Source organism: Phragmites australis, chromosome 16 (assembly GCF_958298935.1).
Source record: "Phragmites australis chromosome 16, lpPhrAust1.1, whole genome shotgun sequence".
Taxonomy (NCBI): domain Eukaryota; kingdom Viridiplantae; phylum Streptophyta; class Magnoliopsida; order Poales; family Poaceae; genus Phragmites; species Phragmites australis.
In genome coordinates, this window is record NC_084936.1 from 2,815,271 (window position 1) to 2,835,947 (window position 20,677).

At 40.6% G+C, this 20,677-nt stretch overlaps 1 protein-coding gene and 1 long non-coding RNA gene across 4 annotated transcripts; one reads left to right on the plus strand and one right to left on the minus strand.

Moving 5' to 3' along the window:
- Positions 1–398: 398 nt before the first annotated feature.
- Positions 399–2,880, plus strand: LOC133895814 (vesicle-associated protein 4-2-like). 2 transcript variants are annotated; one of them, XM_062336331.1, is made up of 7 exons: positions 399–813; positions 1,291–1,361; positions 1,569–1,650; positions 1,772–1,890; positions 2,018–2,095; positions 2,191–2,325; positions 2,442–2,880. In XM_062336331.1, the coding sequence occupies exons 1-7, from the start codon at positions 645–647 to the stop codon at positions 2,499–2,501; spliced, it is 714 nt and encodes a 237-aa protein (XP_062192315.1). In that variant the 5' UTR covers positions 399–644; the 3' UTR covers positions 2,502–2,880. The 2 variants fall into 2 exon arrangements, with proteins under 2 accessions (XP_062192315.1, XP_062192316.1); XM_062336332.1 differs by having other exon boundaries at positions 400–813; positions 2,206–2,325.
- A 1,358-nt stretch (positions 2,881–4,238) lies between these two features.
- LOC133895815 (uncharacterized) lies at positions 4,239–6,781 on the minus strand. 2 transcript variants are annotated; one of them, XR_009905655.1, is made up of 5 exons: positions 6,389–6,781; positions 5,256–5,526; positions 5,021–5,142; positions 4,659–4,778; positions 4,239–4,553 (listed from the first exon to the last, which is right to left on the minus strand). It is a non-coding gene; the product is annotated as an uncharacterized LOC133895815 (long non-coding RNA). The 2 variants fall into 2 exon arrangements; XR_009905654.1 differs by having other exon boundaries at positions 4,659–5,142.
- Between the last annotated feature and the right edge of the window lie 13,896 nt (positions 6,782–20,677).

Genomic DNA, 20,677 nt, shown 5'->3' on the forward strand with positions numbered 1-20,677 from the left:
TGGAAATGGAGGAGAGCTGGAGGGGTGTATCGGATGTGAGAGTGAGGAAGAAGTAGGAAGTAAAAGCGTTATTTGACATCAGCAGCTACGTCAAAATAAAATAGAAAATGCCACATGGCCCAAAAAAAAGCTGAAAATGTCAAACAAGTAAAATCTCATGTGGAACAGATAGCATTTGAGCAATCCACTTTGTTAAGATAATATTTAGGAAGTTATCATCCGATAAGAAGACCTACAATTTAATTAATCCAAATCGAAATACCCACTCACCGTGGCACCAAACTAAACCTCTACTACTGGCCGTCATCACCAATCAGCAAACAAAAGCACGAGAGAGATGAGGTGACCCCACCATTCATCCAGCCATCCACCGTATAAGAAAGAACCGAACCTATTCACTCCGTCGTCACAATTGACAATTGCACGGCGGCAGCGAGCAAGAGCACTGCAGCGACTTTCCTCTCCCTCCCAATCATAGATTCTTCTTCTCCCTAGCTCCCTCCGAGGCTCTGATACCAAGAAGCAAGCGCCCGACGGTGGACGGCGAGAAGCTGCTGCTGCTGCCTCCAGAGGAGGCGGCCTGCCACCACAAGGAGCGGCGGGAGGAGGAGGAGGAGGGCGCCGGGCGCTGGGGGCTGTGCCGCATGCCGCTCCGGGGGACCGCGTCCGCGCCGCCGGCCACCGAAGGCGACGGCGACGGCGCCCGCGGGCCGTCTGGCTCCGGCGGTGGTGGTGGCGCCAAGGTGATCCTGTCGCTGCTGCCCACCCGCCGCCGCCTGCGCCTCGACCCGTCCTCCAAGCTCTACTTCCCATGTACGAACGCACGCACGCACGCGGAGCTCTTCTTCTTGCTCTTTTTCATGTTCCTAGGGGTGGTTTACTGGTTTCTACTTGATTAATTTCTTGGTGACTGGCCTTCGCCAAAGGTCGCTCCTTCAATTTTTCTGCCTCTCCTTATGGTTTGGATTGGAGCTGCCTTTGCCCCTTTCTGCTCGAGTTCTTGATTCGATTGTTCTATTCTAGTCAAGGCGTTGCCTTTCGTGTTCTTATTGTGTTTGTTTTTGTTTGATCGATTTTTTACCCCCGTGAATCTCTCTTTCTTTGTTCCGTGAAAACTTTTGTTCGAACTTCTGTTTTGTGTTAAAAAATAGTTTTTAATAAACAATTTTCTATACGACTATTCATTTAACGCGTATCTCTCATAGATTGAATCGATGCATAGGAAAGAAATTGTTCATTCATCCGTTTTATTTTTTGCTTAATTTTGGCGTCTAATTTTGACTGTTAAAGATGTACCTGGGAAGCAAGCCCGGAGCGCGGTCAGGATCAAGAATATCAGCAAGTCCCATGTGGCCTTCAAGGTAACAAAAAATTGTCTCTTTATCAACTCTGCAAGAAGTACAATGATTTAGATAGATGCTATTCTGTTCGTTTTGGAAGAAATTTTCCAAGTAATTGTTCCTAGGTTGGTTAGTCAGCCATTACTGCAAGTTGTACAATGATATAGCCCCTCAGCTGCACAGTACCTATCTGCAGAACACTAACTTTAGGCATGTCTTGTGTTCCAGTTCCAAACGACCGCACCAAAGAGTTGCTTCATGAGGCCTCCCGGTGGCATACTTGCTCCAGGAGAAAGCATCATAGCAACAGGTAATTCGATTCGAGGCCGATGAATATCATCGATAGTTGTGGTGTCCAATTATAGTGGCCTTTTTTTTAGGGATGCCCATTATAGCGACCTGACCTGTGCATTTTGTTACTTGAATGGCAGTGTTTAAGTTTGTGGAGCATCCAGAGAATAACGAGAAGCCGTTAGATCAGAAGTGCAAGGTCAAGTTCAAGATTGTCAGCCTGAAAGTCACAGGGCCTATGGAGTATGTCCCTGAATTGGTAAAACTTCTCCCTTCAGCATCCCTGACAGACTTAATGCATTCAGTTTAATTGTTGGAAACCTCCACTTATTCAACACCATTTGAATCGGTGCGTCAGCTGAGGTATTAACCTTACAATATTGCAGTTTGATGAGCAGAAGGACCACGTTGCAGTTGAGCAAATTTTGCGGGTGGTATTCTTGGATGCTGATCGTGAGAGCCCAGTAAGTCTGAACAAAGCCTCTTCTTTCCTTTTGATGTCCTCATTAATGCAATACATTTTTTGATGAATAGCATGTTTGGCTTACACCTTTTGGAGACTTTTTTTTTGAAGCAAATGGACAAACTCAAGCGCCAGCTTGCTGAAGCAGAAGCCGCCCTTGAGGCACGTAAGAAACCTCCAGAGGACAACGGTACCCGTATTGTTGGTGAAGGCCTTGTGATTGATGAATGGGTAAGATCAATATACTGTTGTTTTCAATGACTGTGTCCAGTCTTTTACTAATGTTTGATGCGTCTGTGCCCCCATGTGATCATCATATGTTCGTTCTTGATTTTCTTATATTTCAGAAGGAACGGAGAGAGAGATACCTTGCTCGTCAGCAGATCGAAGGGGTTGATTCAGTGTAGACACAACGCCCTAAACTCTGCAAGCCATTGGTTGCTTGAGCATACCATTTTATAGGCGACATGTACCACCCTTTGCACTCCCCTTGTTGAATGGTTTTGGAGCTTTTGTGGAGGTTCGACTTTGAACAAGAATGAGGCTTTGTGTAATTAGGATTTAAGCTTCCTGCTGCACTTCTTTCCTGAGTTTGCATGTAGATAATCAGTCAATGCTTGATAATAATATCTTATGTGCTAAGTCATGTACTTGTTGTTGTGGACTTCACACGCGAATGTGATACATTCCTTAGCTTCTGTCCTATCAATATTAAAAGTGTAATGTAATCTCAAAATGGCACTCTCCAAGGTGATTAATGGAAGTTCTCCCATCATGTTACACTAATTCTTCGATCCACTTGCTTGTGCAACTCATATTGCATCTAGGAAACAATGTTAAGAAGTCAGTTTAGTGCCAATTATCCAGGGAATCTTCTCTGTAGAGCTATTAAAAAAATGTAATACCCTTGTGGTGCCACCCTGAGATTTGTGTCGTACTGAGTTGTCAACTGATATGTCCTTGAGAACATGAAACATTCTGGGCTCAGGCATCTGGTTCTCATGTTCTTTTGTTCCTTTATTTTGATGTGTGATCTGTACAAAGATAATTGTTCTTGTTCCTTTGTTCATATATGATCTGCACTAATGCAACTGTTGAGCTGGAAGAATTAGGTACAAGTACACCTATACCTAACCCACCCAACCAAAGGGGTGGATGATAATGGAACATTATTTAGTCCTTTGTGGTTTGGACAAGCTGTTTCTCTCATGGAATTCATATTCGATGATTTGTTAGTGTTTCTTTCCATTTCATAGTCAGATAGATGCAATCATACATCCTTGAATTTTAAAGTAAAAAAAGGTGCAAGTTGCTGCTTCTGTTTGGTATTCTTTCATTTTCTCAGAGGAAAAAAATGTATTTCCAAGTTTTTTTGGGGTGCAACATTACCCTCATTTTTTGGGGTAAATGGTTATCCGTTGGACTGCCTCAAAACCAGTATTTTGCCCCCCCCCCCAAGTGATGATGCAATTGGATTGCTCCATGTATTGTAGGATGATCTGAAAATTCAGTTATAAGATATTTAACCTTCCTATTCTTTTGTTTGTGTTGAATCACTGTCAAACTGGATTATTTATTTAAAGAGAAACACAGTATGATAAGGGATAACAATAGAGTAAAATTACAAGATCAGCTTTGACTTTTGAGTTCTCATTTGAGATGTTGAAGCAGCAGTCTGCATATTTATATCTTACTGAATATTTTTCTTAAATTTGGATCAACTCCTATTTTGCTACATCTTTCCTGTTCATGAATAATTGAATAATATATATTTGCAACATTTCTGCCTAAAACTGTACATCTTGACCTGTGTTTGAGGAACAGTCTGCCCCACTAATGGTTGTGTTCCAAGATGTGAAACAGCTGCACCTAAAGCAGCATTTCCAGGAAGTTGTTTTGCACTGAAACAAACTCTAGACAATTTTCAACTGCAAAACAAAGGTCATCTTCAACTATTTGTCTCCAGCTGTATTGTTCAAAAAAAAAAAATAATAATCCCCCACTAATCAGAACTGAAAAAAGTGCACAGGCCCCCAAGAGCTAATGGACATGAACTGAGTACTGAGCACCATCTGTTCAGCTACAGTATCAATATTAACCAGAACCAGTGGACAGACAAAATAGAATTTTAGAGAACAAAACTAGGTCCAAAACAGGCCCCTTTTGATCATCTTAGTGGTATAGAAGCTACTGAAGAATCTGAGTTTGGTCAGGCCGCAAAAGTATACAACTCTCCAAAAGAATACAAAGGAATTTCTTCGTGGTGACAACTGCGAGGGAACTCTTTCCCTTAACAAAAAAGAATTCATATAACCAAACTCAAGTGGCCTTAAACATCTGAATATGTCACAACAAAATCTTTCCTTCTTGACTGTATGCAACTCGATTCTCTTTCAAAGATGAAGCGACGCTTCTAGTCAGATACCACCAGCACCCTCATGCGCCAACTTATTTGTTTCCTGAATTCATACAACAGAGAAGAGGAAAAAAGGAGGCCTGTTGGACTGATGTATCAAGAGTGGTAGCACAATCTACTTTTTCATCATGAAAAGAGAAACACTTACATCGCATACACGGAGTACCAGAGCCACTGTGTGCTGTGGCCAACGGAGATCCAGTCTCCGGAAAGCTGTGCAGCAGTTTGCTCCCCTCCTAGTGCGGCGAATTGTCCAAGATGCCTCTACCTGGAGGATCAGAAAAAAGTAATAATATCAGATGCTGATAACAAAAGGTAAACTTGTCAATTGCTTTTTAACTGCCTCCTTGATAGCATAAACCAAATTCAACTAAATATGCTACATGGTGTAATCAGAAGCTATGTTGCGGCAAAACATGCTACACTACATTCTGATCATAATGAAGATCAAAAACTGGAATAAGCCAACTAGGAACACAACAAGCAAATGAACGAGGAAAGAATAGGAACCTGAAGGGGCGGAAGTGATGACGGCCTTCTCCCCTAATGCGGATTGGACCTTCAGGATGTTTTTCAGCATCCTTCAACTTATTGAAACACCTAGCAAGATAATGGCCTTGCTGCGAAGCGACCTGACAGAAAAACAAGCTAAGTCAAAAGTTGGACAAGAGTGTGTTCTTTAGTAAAATATGCTACTTCGAAGCTGTTGAATCAGTTAAAACTCTGAAGAAGAATAAAATGACACCTGAGCAGTTGCAGGTAGAAATTTGACTTGTGAATCCAAAAGTGAAAGAGCCTTCTTGAATTCTTCAATATTCAGCTCCACAGATTCCTTTTCAGCATCAACTTTGGCACTCCTTACTAAATCAGCAATACCGTTCATTTGCTTGCTCTTAAGGTAGAGCTGTACTTGCGGATATCTCACATAAATTTCATCCAAGACATCTTGAATTTCTTCCAGTCAAGGTTCCAGACTTATCTTTATCTGTGGCTCTGAATATTTCTGAAATATCCTCCTGCAAGCATCAGACATCGAGAATATAAATTCCTAAATGCAGATAACAGATTAAAAATTATTTACTATTACTTGACTTAAATCCTGTATTACAGATACTGAACACTGGGCAACTGTAAAGCCAATATGCCAAATCAAGTTTCCTACGAAGTACCAACCATATCTGATAATACGCATCAAGTAAACTAATTCCATTCATGGGAACTCCTATTGAGACATTTGTTTCTTATGATTTTTTTAGGGAATTATTTTTTAAGGGGATGCTTCTTGTGAATTACTAAACAAAATCTTATGAATGCCAGTAGTGAAATTCCACATATGGGTTTGTGAGGAAACAAGATTGCTATGTCAGCATGCAATAGAAAAGCTACAGAAAGGAGTCTTCCTTTGTTCAGCAGAACCTTTTTCCGAAGGACAACAATAGGAACTCAGGCATAACTTAAAAAACAAGTAATAAGTTTCCACTAAATTCCATTACTCTCCTCTGGTTTGTTGTAGCAGTCACCTATTGCATAGACACCATCACATTCACGGACCCTTAGTCATTCGTCAGTGGCTAAGCCCTGTTTGTTTTTTATTCTGAATATGAATTCTAGCCTCAAAAGTAAAAAGTAAAAACAAAAACAAACGATCATAATATAAAAGTTAATTCTCACAATCTACAAGCTAATTTGTACTATAAAATCCTACAATCTAGTGAGTAGAAGTTTTCATGGATTTTATGGACTAAATTGGATTCTTATAATCTAAAGTTAAAACAAACAGACCTAAGACATGCCGATTTGCTTGTATGTGTAGAGAAATCATTAGTCGGCTAACGTAGCTGCAGAAGAATACTGAATCAGCACTGATTTTATATCTACCTGGCCAATTTGTTTCATGAATTCTACAATGAATGGCCGAGTTCCAATACCAGCGGACCAGACAGCCACTCCATAAGGAATTGAGATGTCCCCAGTGGCAGGATTTTGCATGGTTCAAACCAGTGGCGGTAGCCAGCATCCTGGCTCTGCTCCAGATGCGGTGGTTCACAGCTGCAGCAAACATCAATCCCCTCGACTCTGCTACAGATGTGAGCGTGTTTACTCCAATGGTCGTCGGCGCTTGATTTTGCGGCCATCTGCTTGCGAGAAACTCACGGGATTCGGAGAGGAGCAGAGGAGGAATTGGGAGAGGGTGTGGGAGAGGAGAGGAGGAGAGGGGCACGCATGGGAGCACTATGTTTCGGTTGGCTAATCGCCCTCAGGCCGCCCCTCGAGCCCGTCTTATAGCCGCATGCCATGTGTGGGTGGGATGTCTTCTCCACACCAACGCGTCCTTGAAGAGATCGACCAATGCACACAGGCTTCGTAGACGATAGACACGTCATTGTTTCATTGTGATTCCACGTGCAAGAGGTTAGAGGTTAATGCTGATTAGCAGTTCTAACGCGCCAACGGATTGGGCCGCAACCATCCCGCTTACTTATGATCAACCGATCCACCTCGCCTCACTGTTCATACAGATGAGGGGTTAGGGCACTTCGGTTGTGGCTTTAGATGAGGTTGTGGCTGCCCTAGAGGTAGGGTTTGGAGAGAGAAGGAGAGAGGGAAGAGTGAGCTTTAGGTTGAGAGGGAGATGACAGCTTGTTGTATGTGAGCTTGTTTTCATCCTAGACTGAGTGGCTAAAACACTATACAAATGAAATTCATAGCGTAAATTTTTGCATTCTTGTGTGCTTTTTCATCTTTTTGTTTTTGAGTATATTTCTTAAGTTTTTGTCTCTCACCATTTACATTTTGGTGATACTTGTGATTCACATAGAGTAACTGGTGTGATGTCTTCTCCATACTCAGATCTATGCATCCATCCTAGCAAAATTGGATCTTGGTGAGAGTTTGCCAAGTTTTTTAATGCAAAATTCGTTTTCCCTTTAAGCTAAGGTTTTGGACCTGTTCTTGTGAGGTTTTGGTGAGTTATGACATGTTGTATTGCATCCCAAATGACCTTGAGTCCAATCTCCTCAGGAGCTCCACAAATTTGAAAGTTTACCAAAGTTGTTGCTTTTTCTTTTTATATATATATATATGAAAACGTAAAATGCTCACACTTTCCTTGAGAAATTGGCTTGATTCATTTTGGAATAGGTTCTCCGATCCAGACCTAGATCTACATGTCCCTAGGTGTCATGAGAGTTGGAGTTGGCTTGAATCGATTTGGAGAATAATGTTTGGAGAAGTTCAGGCTGTATTTCTTTGATTTTGTCGTGCGAAATATTTCATCTAGTGCGGACCGTCTGCACCGGTTGTTTCAGTTCGATCTGAGTTTTTTCCTTCGTTCCAAATTTCGTGTCCTTAGGCTCTTTCATCGTTCTAGCTTTGGTTCGAAGCTTCTCTATTCCTAGGGAGAGTAGCTTCGATGTGAGTATAAACGTTGTCTTACCTTCGCTAGGGAGATACGTTGGATTGCATATCACAAAATGTCACCCATTGGTACAGTCGTACACTGATGACGAGCTAGATCCGGAAGAGGCTAAGAACAACAGCACCTGTAACTACTTGCCAACGATCAAGGCGCCCAAATCATACGCGACCATAGTCAGATCACTGTCGGCCGCGTTCTTTGGGGCCAACGCCGTGTCCTTGAACGCCGACAGCGCGTTCCCGCAGGACCCGACGGCGGCCACCGCGTCGACGTACTGCTGCCTGGCGCTCGTGAAGTCGCAGCTGACCAGCTCGGTCTCCAAGCTCACCATTTGGATGCGCGCCGTGGCGTAACTGTCGATGCAGTGCAAGTAGGCTGACCGCTCGTCGCCGGGGAGCGTCCCGCTCGAAATAATCCGGTCCGCCTGGGCCACTGTTTCGTCGTAGGCGATCCTGGCGAGCCTCGTCGCCAGGAGCGCGTAGGCGGTCACCTCGGCGATGGCCGGCCCGCGCCGCAGCGTCTTGTGGCAGAGGTTGTATAGCGGTGCCGTGTCGCACGCCTTGAGGCATGCGTCGGTCCATCTCATGGAGGGGACTTGGTTGCAGGCGTCGCCGGCGATGAACAAGGCGGTGAGGCAGACCAGTGCTGCAAGGACCAAGCACGTCATGGCTGCTCTCTTCATGTTTCTCCTTGGCAACGATGCCTTTTCTTTTCTTTTCTTTTCTTTTCTTTTCTTTTTCAGTGGTGAAGCTAAGTATTGAGGGCTCTTTATATAGGGCGGATTATTCAGTAGGTAGATTTAGGATTTCTTAGAAGGCAACAAACTGGCCAAGCTTGTGATCTTACAGCATCTCAAAATATTCCCTTTTTTTACAGGTCATGAATGTGCTATCTGGAGTATATCTTTCTTAACACTAAAATCAGAGTCGAAATATCACGTTCAAATAACAACAAGATCAAAACTACAGTTATATTACAGTTGGATTTGCTTATACCATACAGTTTTGGTTCATATCTTTCAATAGAAAATAATGACATTGCTTATGTTGTCTTGTGTGTGATTCATGAGGATTCATAAATTAAACATCCTATTTGTATGGGATTTATGGTGTTATATTAGGATGTGAAAAGGACAGGATTGCAGTGACGGAGGATATTAATTCCAAAAAAACAGATTCCTTGGTTGGTGATCCAAATCTCTTAATAAAATACGTGATCTGTATGTTGAGAAAAGAAAAACAAGATTTGGCTCCCGGTTGTCAACAACTCGCAGCCCGTCTCTGGACGCGGTAACATGAGTCAGTATGAACAGTACCTTGCCGTACTGTAGTAAATTATTGTAGCGATTCTGCGCATAATCTGGTACGTCCGATCCAAATTTAACAGTTCAAAAATACAAATATCACGGTACTGCTGATCCTCTCTTTACTCGTACAATTCTCCCGTCCTGCTGTCCCTGCTGCCCGTGCAACTGCTCGACCTCGGACCACCTGATATGCCGGCGCGCAAGTACACAAACTAGAAATCGAATTCTGACAAGGGTACTGGCAAAAGCCTTTCCTTTTCTAGCATTCGACGTGATCGACCACCCTTCCCCGTATAGCTTAATCCCCTACTCTTCCTTCCCAGCAAAATGGCTGGAACTACCTGTGCCTCCGTCCGCCCCCTTCTCCACTATAAAAATATTCAACTAAAAAAACTTTCAAATCAAAGAAATTCCAACTCAAAGTTTCAAGTAAAAAGAAGTTTCTGAGTCAGGTAAATGTTTCAAGTAAAGAAGTATCAAGTAGAAAAAAGTAAGATCAGAACATAGTATTGTCTAAAACAACTGTAATGCTTCAAAGTGCACACTCCATTGTTAAAACGGTAGATGGGACGGCTAAAATCAAGCCTTATCAGAGGATTCCAATCCCCTTTCCCGTATAGCTTAATCCCCTCCTCTTCCTTCCCAGCAAAATGGCTGGAACTATCTGCCTCCTTCCTCCCCCTTCTCCACTAAAAATATTCAACTAAAAAACTTTCAAATCAAAGAAATTCCAACTCAAAAGTTTCAAGTAGAAAAAAGTTTCTGGGTCAGGTAAATGTTTCAAGTAAAAAAATTTCTAAATCAAATGTTCCAATTCAAAAAGAAGTTTGAGCTACATATTTTCTCTACGTTCCACAAAGTTTCAAATCAGTGTTTCGCCTCCCAAATGTTTCAATTCATTTTTAAACTCTATCACAGATGGTTAGAAATTCCGTCTCTACAAAATATTTGTGATATTAAACTTGTTACGGATAGTTTCAGAACCGTCTGCAATACAGTTACACATAAATGGATTTTCTATATAACCGTCTGTACGTAGTAAGAGTCGCAGGCAATGTTTCTTTAACCCATATGTGATAACTAAGAGTCACATACGGATTTTGTTTGTACCCGTTTGTGTTTATTGTCATAGAAAGATTTTTTTTTTTTAAAAAAATCGTCTATGTCTCCCTTTCCCCCTATAAGCAAATTTGCTTCGTGACTCTCAGCTAGGAAGCAGATTTGCTAATATGGGGAAAGAGTCACATATATACATACTTTATGATTCTCAAATTAAACATATTGACATATTATTTATGACATCAATCACATATTATTTAGAACATAAAATATAGACATTTACATATATATCACAATGATTAAGAATATCACACAAATTCAAATCACACAATATTCATAACACAAAACATAGGCATTTACATATATATATCATGATGTTCTTGTGTTCGATCGAGCTCGTTGGCCTTACCAGGGGCAAAGAGCACTACCCCAGAATAGATATTTACAGACGGATTTTAAATTCTATCACAGACGGTTATAGGTTCTATTTCTGCAAAAGTATCTGTGATATTGAGCTTGTTACAGATGGTTTCAGAACCGTCTGCAATACAGTTACACAGAGACAGATTTTCCAGATAACTATCTATGCATAGTAAGAGTCACAGATTATGTTTCTTTAAACCCATCTATGATAACTAAGAGTCACAGAGGAGTTTTGTTTGCACCCGTCTGTGTTTATTGCCACATATGGATTTAAAAAAAATTCCGTCTATGTCTCCATTTCCCCATATAAGCAAATTTGCTTTATGGTTCTTAGCCAGGAAGAAAATTTGCTTATAGGAGAAAGGGTCACACACATACACACTTTATGATTATCAAATTAAATACATCGACACATTGTTCAGAACATCGATCGCACATTGCTCAGAACACAAAACACATGCATTTACATATATATCACAAAGGTTAAGAATATCACACAGATTTAAATCACACATTGTTCAGAACACATAAACCTAGCTAGCTATACATCATTATTAGTCGATTGATGCCATATTCCAAAAGAATGAGATGATTGACATCATGGTGACACCGTCTTTCAAAAAGATGAGATGATAGACATCATCTTAGCCTCCTGTGTTTCAGCTTACAGTCATCTGGATCTATCTGCACCTTGATGATCTCACACATCAGCCAAAACCAGACTGCGTTGCTGCCAAACCACTAGTCACGGTTCAGCAAGAAATTGGCATTCAAGCATGTCTTGCAGTTGATGAAAATTTCTCGATTCTGACAAACAACAATGGAGAAATTTTCATCCGATAGAACTGAATGGAGAACGATGTTGACAACGTACACATGGTGAAGGGGCCTTCATAGCACAAAGAAGACGGACTCCATTGGGTCGAAGTTGACGCCAAGCATCTGCATAGTCGAAGCCGCCATCCTGCCACAGGGACAACCCCATCCTGCCACATCATGATTGCCTTGAATTGCGATATTGCAAATCTACGATGGAAACAAGGTTGTGCCATCAGTTGCATAGATCGAATCTATGAGAACCTTGGTGCAGTGAAAGGAATCATATGATACTCACCTCGATGTAGTGAAAGGGGTTAGGCCCCTATCGAGATCTAGTTTCTCTGACGTGGATGGCGAGTGAGGATGCAGAACACTCCTCGCTTCTCAATACAATGGAACAATTGGATATGGTGAGTGAGAAAGAAGAACACTTCTCATCGCTTTATATTGAGAGAGACGAGGGGTTGTGTGTGTGAAGCCAAAAGAGCCATGGGAGACGAGCGATTTGTGTGTGTTAGAAGCCAAAAGGGCCACGGGAGATGGGCGATCGAATTTGAAAATGTTCGCGAGTCTTTAAATACAGATGGGTGTTTATAAAATCTGTCTGTGTCTACCAACAAGACACATACGGATCTTACAAGAGATCGTCTGTGATAATATCACAAATAGATTTTTTCTAAAAGTTGTCTGAGTCTGTATGATTGAAACAGACATATTTATAAAAACCGTCTATGAGTTCATTCACCCCTAGACATTGTCACAAACGAATTTTTCTAAAAACCATCTTTATCTGTATGATAGAAACAGACAAATATATAAAAACCGTATGTGAGTTCATTCACACCTAGATGCTTAGTTTATTATAGACACGTCTGTCTTAGCAATTGTCTGGGGATATTTAGTTTGTAACGACTTCTAAGAAACCGTGTGTGACATACTGTCTGCTTTCAATGATTTTGTGGTAGTGGAGGCGTGTGTTAGCTGCCTTACAGAGAAATTGCAAGTCTTCCTTGTGCATGATAGTGCTAGGTTAATGTAGCCTATCGTCGTTCCTTCTTTTATTGACTATGTCCATGCCTGTGGTTTTCGACTCAGTGCCATCTTGTCTGAATCCGACTTCCATGTCCCTATGCTTCTTGGAGTCCGCCTGGCTCGCCTGTAGCACCATGCTGCCATCTGCTCGGAGTCCGGATTAGGCGCCACTACCTCAAAATGGGTTATTACAGATGAATTTTAAATCCTATCACATATGGTTATAGGCTCTGTATCTTCAAAAATATTTATGATATCGATCTTATTACATACGGTTTCAAAACTATCTCTAATAGAGTTACACACAGACATATTTTGTGTAAAACTATCTATATGTAATAAGGATCACATATAGGTTTTATTGAAACTCGTCTATAAGTAGTTAGAGTCACAAACAGTTTTTGTTGAAACCTGTCTGTCCTAATTATCATGGACAGATTTTTTTTTAAAAAAAACTGTCTTTGTGACTCTTTCCCCCTATAAGCAAATTTGCTTCATGGCTACTCCTATTATCAAACACTTCATGATTCACAAAAGAGCCTAAGGAGACGAGCGACCAAATTTTAAAAAGTTCATGGATCTTTAAATACAGACATGTTTTTTATAAAATTCATCTATGTCTATCGTACAGGTATAGATGGATCTTACAAGAAACCATTTGTGACAAATATCACAGATGGTTTTTGTTTAACATTGTCTTTGTCTATATGATAGTAACAGATAAATTTCTAAAAACCATCTATGAGTTCAAGCACACCCAGATGACGCTCTTGTTGCAGACACGTCTATCTTAGCAACCATCTGAGGGTATTTTGTCAGTAACAGGTCCTAACAAACAGTTTTTGACACACCTTTTTTTTCCCGCTAATTCTATGGTAGTGCGCACTATCCTGAACGCTCATCGTCATCACCGTCACTGTCTTGTACAACCCCATGGTTCTCACTACAACAGCCCGATGGCCGTCGCACCCCGTGGGCTCGGGTTCACCTCGTTTAGTCCTCATTCCAGATGAGTTAAGCCTCCGTCTTCCGTAGATGCGGAGTCAAAGTGACGCCAACATAGCAGCGGCGACAAGGGGGGCTTGGAGCCCGATTGCTACATCCCACTCAAAATTGAAGGTGTGCAATGAGGACACAAGTGACGATCTGGTCATCTGCTTAGGTGTTGCAGGACCGGCAAAAGCCTGAGATCTGGCATCAGGTACGAGGCCTCTAGTACTTGGTGTGTCTCAAAGTAGTTGTTCGATAAGGGAAGGTGATTGAAGTGTATCGGTATAATTCGCTCCTCCGCTTGCAACGGATGGAGGCTGAGCATATCACGTGGGTACAGTGTACAGCGTCTGCAGAGTGTTAATATATTCAAATAGTTGTGTCCATGGTCATAGACATGAGAAGCAATTACCTCATTGATTAGACTCAGCGGTATGTGTATCTTTGACGGGTGATTGTGTGAACTATATGTCTGTGTGTTGAGGTTGCTGGCTCAATCTGCCAAGAACTGTGCAGTACTAGAGGTACATCAGCCACAATGATAGGGACTGTGGAGTGAGGTATAGCCCCTTCCAGGATTGAAACCTTCCCAAATATATCTTGTTACCTTATTTACATGGTTTTCAAAGTTAATAGTATAGAATATAACTGGATATATGTATAAACTACTTTACACTTAAAAACCAACTCATAAAGTCTTATCCTTGAGTTATCTTTTATGCATCTATGAACACCTTGACGTAGTATAGGACTTGATGAGTACCTTCCGTACTCACTCTTGCTATCATTCAGATGAGGAAGCAGATGCCGACTTCGCTAGAGACGAAGGCGTGGATGAGGAGTAGATTTATTAGTCACGTTCGTATCCCAGCTGCATGTGGCTTTGGGTAGTTGTTCCGCTGTTCTTTTGATGGCCGTGAGGCTAGGTAATATACAATATGGTTTGAAGACCTTTGGTACTCTGTAATCTTAACACTTCCATGTACAAGGTATGACTATGATGCCGTAATTTTTGACTATACGTATCAGCTATTTGATCTAGGGACTAACATAGGAGATCCCGGGAAAAAGGTCTTACAAAAATGTATGATCATATGTTCATATCCAGACACATATACCATAAAACTATCATTGTTCCTACCTAGTTATGTGAACACATTATTACAATAAAGACTAGGAAGATAAACAGGAAGTGACATTTCCTGCATGGAAAAATATGTATTCATATTCTAGACACATATATCATAAACTGCCTGCAATACTAAGCTGACGGTGATCCCTATGAACCGACTGCAATCAAAGTATTCAATTGGCATGTTTTGTTGCAGCCATCCATAAAATGTAAAAACCTATTCCTCGATATTGTAAAACTTGCTCATGGTATAAACCATTCTAATACTATAAAAATCTACCCCATGACCATAAAAGCTACCCGTGACAGTGAAAACCACCGCGCGACTGTAAATCCAGTTTAGTTTTTACGGCCACGAGTTCCACTGGACATGTCCGTGACCGTAAAAAAAGAGAAAGGATTTTATTGTTGCGGAAATGAGTTTTTACAACAAGTATGACTTATACATAAGCAAGATCAAGTTGACTTCAAACTGAAATCTTTTGCTAGATTTTATGGTACAAAATCTGTCAAATTTTGAAGCAATAGCATCTTGCCTCGTTGTAAAAAATACAACTTTGACACTAAGCCCTCCAAAAACAACCACCAGCCTGTCAAATGCACATAACAAGTCCGAAAAAAGCCCATAACCTGATAATTGGCCCAATCAATAGAAATCGTGAGCCCAAACCCAATAACAAACACAAAACAAATCGCCAAAACAGCAAGTAGCCCATAATGCACACACATAATAAGCGCAGAACTGCAAAACCCAAATAAAACCCAATAGCAATCAACTTGCATCAGAATAATGAACTAAATTCACATGAAATCGTAGAAAATCATACGCATACCTCACAAACAAGCCTAATTAGTGATTTTCACATGAAAAAGAACATAGGCACTAAAAATTGCACTAAAAATTGAAACAAATGTTAAATAGATAATAGTATAGTTCATAAAATTACATAAAAAAGATACAATAAACTCAATTTAAGTTAACTATAACCGATGTTAATTATGAGATCAGGTACCACTACTACAGAACCCCCTTTCACTGCCGGTTTTGGAGCCGACAGTGGGTAACGGACGATGATAGTCAGGGACTATCACTGCCGACTCCATGGACCGGCAGTGAAAGGGGTTATCATTGCCGGCTGAAGGATTCGACCGGCAGTGATGCCTTGGGTATCACTGCCGGCTGGTGGTTTCAGCCGGCAGTGTTGTGCCTCCCCACTTCTACTCCGGTGTTATCCTATCTCTCTGTCCTCTCTCTCTCCTCGATCTCTCCATCTCTCTCCCACTCAATACATTCATACAATGAGACATATGTAATGTAAATCAACAATAAAGACACATTCATTAATACATAGTAATTCATGTCACACATATATACATAATAGTTCTCACAGGTCACCCCAAAAAGTCGGTCGAGTTGAGCCATTGATCTTAATTAGTGAATTTCACATGAAAAAGAACATAGGCACTAAAATTGCACTGAAAATTGTAACAAATGTTAAATAGATAATAGTATAGTTCATAAAATTTCATAAAAAAGTATACAATAAACTCAATTTAAGTTAACTATAACCGATGTTAATTATGAGATCAGGTACCCATGACAAAATGCATTAGAGGCAAATCACTATTGCCAAATAGCAGATGCAAAAAGGACAAAATGATGAAGCACGTACACTAAAAATGAGCTCCAGCTATAGTATATAACTAGTGTAAAAAGTGTACATTCAAAACTATATAGTAGCAACTCAAACCCCTCGAAATTCAAAATGTGCTCTGCCATTTTCGTGTAACAAGTATGATAAAATCTAACTTGAACCTATAAGAATACATCTTAGTACATACAAGATTAGCTCAGACACGTATGAAACGCAACACCTGCACACATATAGAGATAATTGTGACTAACATTTGTCAAGAACTAATAAAGAGGGAAAAAGAAAGAGGCATATACGCATAGAAGAAATCAAAGTTTGTCTCCAACTATATATGAGATATAGATAGAGAGAGAAACAGAGATAAAAAGGGAGAAATACAACAAGATACAGAGAAATATCTATAGAACGAGAAACAAAGAGGTAGATTGAGAGAGATAAACATAAAGAGAAAGAAAGAGCTATAGAAATAGAGAGAGGTTGAAAGAGATAAAAGGAATGACATATATAGATACAGGTGGAGAGAGATAAACAAGGAAGCAAATTCTATAGGACACTGTCCATAAAGACCCTCGTGAGACCTTATTCACGCCATCCACCTCGTGATCCAATGACTGGGCTGAAGAGGAGAGAGAGAGTGAATACGTGTCATCATAGGGGAGAAGATCTTTTGTAGGATAGGATCTTATAAAATTTGCTTCCGATAAATAAAGAGATAGAGATAAAACAAAACAGAAAGAAACATATACAGAGATAGAGACACACAAAGAGTGAGAAAGACAGAGAGAAATGTAAAGAGAGAGAACATATATATAGAGAGAGAGATGTGTGGAGAAGGTTGCACACAAAGACTAGTTGGTCAAGGCAGCATCAACGTGTAGAATGAATGAACTGATTAATACTAGCAGCAATGCTTGCACATGTTCAATTAGTATCTTTGACGGATGGATGTTTCTTGGAAGTTACGGATAGCAAGAGCTAGCAGTTGAGATGGGTTTTCCTTCCATTGATTAAATACTGCAAGCAAAGCGCCTCATGGTAATTAACGACTAACAGTAACAAAGAGTGGAGAGAACAAGCAAAACCAGGAGTCAAATTCAATAGTGCCGGTCTCTTCAGATTCCTCTGTAGGTAGAGAGTATTGGAAAAGTATCCATCAGCCAGCGCACAATTATGAAAAAAGATCGGAGGGCTAGCTCAAAATCTGACAAAATTTTCATATAAAAATCTGTCAACAGATAATTAGCAAAATTGAAAAAATAGTTGTACCCAGTTAATGGAAACAAACAGGCAAGTATATAATTTAGAAATACACATAATTACGAAAGCACTATATCTTTTGGCATTTGCTATTCAGCGAACATCCACTAGTTAACTAGTTAGTAGACAGTTTTGTTTAAGAGTATTGATGAGTTGAGATTCGCAAATTCTGATTTGAAGTCTGTGATTTTGACATCAAAGTTTATTTTAACATTCAAATTGGAAGTTCAAAGTTTCACTTTCTTTTCGTTAGAAAGTATTAGCGAGCATCCAGTGGATGAAGGCTCCATATTTGTTGTAGCTCAGTTATAATATACTGCATATATCATTCTTCAAGTTAACTGAAAAATTGGAAGATGGTGCAAATAAGAAATAAAAACTCTACCGATTAGTGGACTTGCTACTGAACAAGAATGAATGCATCACAGAAAAAATAAGAACAATCAACGATCTTATTCATATCACCAAAACCTTTTGATTTGCAATCACCCAGATCAAGGCAAACTAACGATCACATAGTAACTCAGAACAAATCAACAGATCAAGAAACAACTACGCCGTGGTGCGCTGCCATCTACCTGCCAACAATCAGGGCTCCCAGTTCATACGCGACCATGGTCAAATCATAATCGGCCGTGACCATGGCGTACAGCGGCAAGCCCTGGTACGACGACAGCCCGTTCTGGCAGGACCAGACGCTGACCTGCGCGTCGATGTACTCCTGCCTGGGGCGCGAGAAGTCGCAGGCGAACAACTGGTCCGTGACGCTCGCCATCAGGCTGCGCGCGTCGCCGTACTTGACCTGGCATTGATCGATGACCGTCCTCTCGTTGACGGGGAGATCCCCGGCTCCCAGCATCTGGTCCAACGCTTGCATGGTGTCCTCGTAATTCAGCTTGGCCTGCCTCGTCGCGATGAGCGCGAACTCGGTGAGCTCGGCAGTGGGCGGCGCGTTCCGCAGCGTGTCCTGGCAGAGCTTGTACCAATTGTCCTGCCTGCTGCACGACTTGACGCATGCGTCGTCCCATGACATGGAGGGGACATTGTTGCAGGCGTCGCAGGCGGCGAACAAGGTGGCGAGGCATGCCAATACTGCAAGGACGAAGGTGAACATGGCTGCTCTCTTCTGTTTTCACTTAATGATTGATGCTTCTCTCTCTCTCTCTCTCTTTTTGTTGAGAGGGATGAGATTTTGTGATGGTGAAACTAAGCGTTTGAGGGCACTTAGGATGATTCACCAATTGGCAGGTAAATATAAATCATGTTTCTGATTTCACGGGATATGATTCCTAAAACAATCTCTTTCGTTCAAGGCATAAATGGTGCCATACGGAGTATATCTTGCAGCACACGATCGCATATTGACGCAGAATTAATGGAAACAATTAATGGGTGAAAATATGACAGAAAAAAAAAACTGCAGCAAGTATTTGATTTAAATCATATACACACTCTTGTCGATCAGCGGTTCATATGTTTCAATCGAAACAATGTCGTTCTATATAATTTCTTGTGTATGATACATGGGGATTCATAAATTAATGATGTTTTATATGCATGGCATTTGTGTGTGTTTATTAGGATTTAAAAGAAAAGCGATGCGTAGTCCAAAGCAAGATTTGTTTTCTAGTGCAATCACGATTTATATTAATTCATATTTAATCACTGGAGAAAATATGAAGGAAAATTAATACCCCATCGATTTTCTTAATTAAATCTTACCTTTATTACGGCATTATTTTCTTTTCTATATATTTTATTCATGGAATTATGTTTAGTATATAATGTGGGATACATGATAATTAAATCTCCGGTATATTGTACCTTAATTCTTCATATAAAAAAAGTCAGGGAACATTAGTGTTTGGATGTTGTGGCTGTTTGGTTTGCGGCACACAAATGCTAAAATACACCAGATTATATATTCCTAGAAAAATGAAATAGAATATATCACTTTTCTAAAATCTAGTAACATAATTGGCCAGGACTTTCTTCTTTCAATGAAAAAGGCAGGGGTTCTGCCGTTCAATTAAGCTGGAGAGAAGATCAAGGTTCGGGGCTTTTCAAAAGCCTAGGTGAATTGGCATCAAAGAAATGCTGGCCCGAACAACAAAATAATTAATGACGACAACAAGGTTAGAAAAGGAAACATTAACTAGAAATTACACTTGTAAAGACGCTCTTCTCCTAAGCATAGTTCCGATTCGGCGGTTCAATAGGAACTTCAGTTGTGAAAAGACCGACATCTTCAAAGACCTATGAGCAGAGCAGTAGACAACAAAGAACCAGACAGTTTTATCTTTAAACCGGCTCACAGGTAGGGGAGAAACTGCAACCAAGATGAAGGGATGCCCCACTTCGCCGTACATATAAAAACACACAGAATTTCAAAGCAATATTGTTAGTTCCGGCTGTTTCCGAGTGGACGATTTTAGATTAAAAGGGGTTCCTGTGCACCCCTAGCCTAACCTAGCATCTCCACTGCTAGCAGGCGTCAAGGTGATGAGGCAGGCGAGCTGCCCGCATGCATGTGAACTTGAGAGGGAAAACGAGCTGGGAATCGGATCTAAGACCATCCAATCATATTCATTTTATTCTATTTTCTTCTTGATTTCTTTTCTTATTATTATTTTTTTATTTTTTATTTATTTCTAACGGCTTCTCTTCGAAAGATTTATGATAGGAAATAAGAGAATCTCGATCTAAAGAAAATTTCTTTAAAATTTTCTTTAAAATTTTCTTTGTGACGAAAATTGTAAATTTTTTTTTGTTAAAACGCTAAAAAAATGATAATCCCTTCACGAAGAAATTCTTGTAATAAAAAAAAATCCCTTAGAGATGCCCAACTATGGTCTCCTAGGTTGCCTTACCAACACACCACCATTTTGCATTTTGTGGCTCCTGGCTAGTCGTAATTTCTAAGTACTTTAGCTGGCGGTTCGTTGATCCCACCTGCGGTTGGACCAAAGAACCACGAACCAGCAGTCTCGTGGGTTCGTCAACTGGTTTGGTATTTAAAACTATGCTCCGAAGCACATCTTGACATGATAAACCACCTCTTGACATGATGAAGTCA

What these genes read in the sequence shown, in the direction of transcription:
- LOC133895814 (XM_062336331.1), top strand. Translation starts at nt 645, where the DNA reads ATGCCGCTCCGGGGGACCGCGTCCGCGCCGCCGGCCACCGAAGGCGAC. An exon ending in ATGCTGATCGTGAGAGCCCA is followed by an intron (nt 2,096 to 2,190) that starts GTAAGTCTGAAC and finishes CACCTTTTGGAG; the next exon opens with ACTTTTTTTTTGAAGCAAAT. An exon ending in GCCTTGTGATTGATGAATGG is followed by an intron (nt 2,326 to 2,441) that starts GTAAGATCAATA and finishes CTTATATTTCAG; the next exon opens with AAGGAACGGAGAGAGAGATA.